At 67.0% G+C, this 988-nt stretch overlaps 1 protein-coding gene across 1 annotated transcript in view; it reads left to right on the top strand.

The window, feature by feature from the left end:
- Positions 1 to 988, top strand: part of MROH1 (maestro heat like repeat family member 1) — a 58,342-nt gene that overhangs the window by 19,967 nt on the left and 37,387 nt on the right. The window contains exon 13 of the mRNA XM_035889841.1: positions 513 to 646. Coding sequence (XP_035745734.1) covers positions 513 to 646 — 134 coding nt within the window. The remainder of the gene's footprint in view (positions 1 to 512; positions 647 to 988) is intronic.

Below are 988 nucleotides of genomic sequence, written 5' to 3'. Positions count from 1 at the left end.
CCCTCCCACCCAACCCATCCTATGATTCTATGATTTTAAGCTGACCTGTGGGGCGCTTAGGGGTGGGGGGTGTTTCCAGGGCCCTGCACAGCCATGCCCCCTGCCCCCTCCAGCCGGGCTGTCCTCCGCCGCCTCCTGTTGCTCATCCCTCTCCAGTTCTGCCAGCGTGCCCAGGAGATACCCTCCCAGTAACAGGGAGCACACGGGGACTCGTTTTCTGTCCGTGCCCTGGGCCAGGAGCATGGCTGAGCGTGGGCAGCCCTGCCAGCAGGGAGTATTTGCCTCTGCGAAGCGTGGCCCTGCCAGGAGCAGCGGGGCTCAGCTCCCGCGGTCGCAGGGCGCGTCCCGCTCGTGAAACACAAACTCTGCTTTGCCAGACCTAACCGCGTGCGGTGGGTGGCGTGGCCGTGGGCTCCTGTCCGGTCCCCCCCGGACAGCCCCCCGGACGTGAGCAGCGGGCAGCTGACCCTGCTGTCCTGTGCCACGCCGATGCCGCTGCTCTGCCCGCGCAGGTGAAGCGGGCGCTGGTGCAGGTGATCAGCGCCATGGCGCACCACGGCTACCTGGAGCAGCCCGGCGGGGAGGCAATGATGGAGTTCCTCGTCCGCCAGTGCGCCCTTCCCTCGGATGCGGTAAGCACGCCCAGGTGGGGTAAAACTCCTAAAGAACGGAGCTTCCTCCCCATCTTTCCCCTGATGGTGTGTCGTGGTTCCTGCCTCTGGAGCAGGGAGGAGCGGGGGCAAAGCTCAGGAGCAGGGGGATAATTGTCCCTGAATCCAAAGGACACCAGGCAGGACCTGGGGGCTGCGCTGGCAGGGTCTCCCACCTCCTGCTGGCTCGCTGCCCCCCATGTAGCCAGGCTGCTGCCCTCTCCATGGGGGCAGCTCCCGTAGGTGGGGACTTGGCTGTCCCCAGCCCCACTTGTCCAGCCGGGCACCCTGCGGCTCAGATCATCCCTGCCCCCCTCGGAGAGGAGCAGGGGGGGGGT

Source organism: Egretta garzetta, unplaced genomic scaffold (genome assembly GCF_000687185.1).
Source record: "Egretta garzetta isolate BGI_Z169 unplaced genomic scaffold, ASM68718v1 scaffold932, whole genome shotgun sequence".
NCBI lineage: Eukaryota > Metazoa > Chordata > Aves > Pelecaniformes > Ardeidae > Egretta > Egretta garzetta.
Note: the sequence above shows the minus strand (reverse complement) of the source record. Positions and strands in the feature narration are given on the sequence as shown.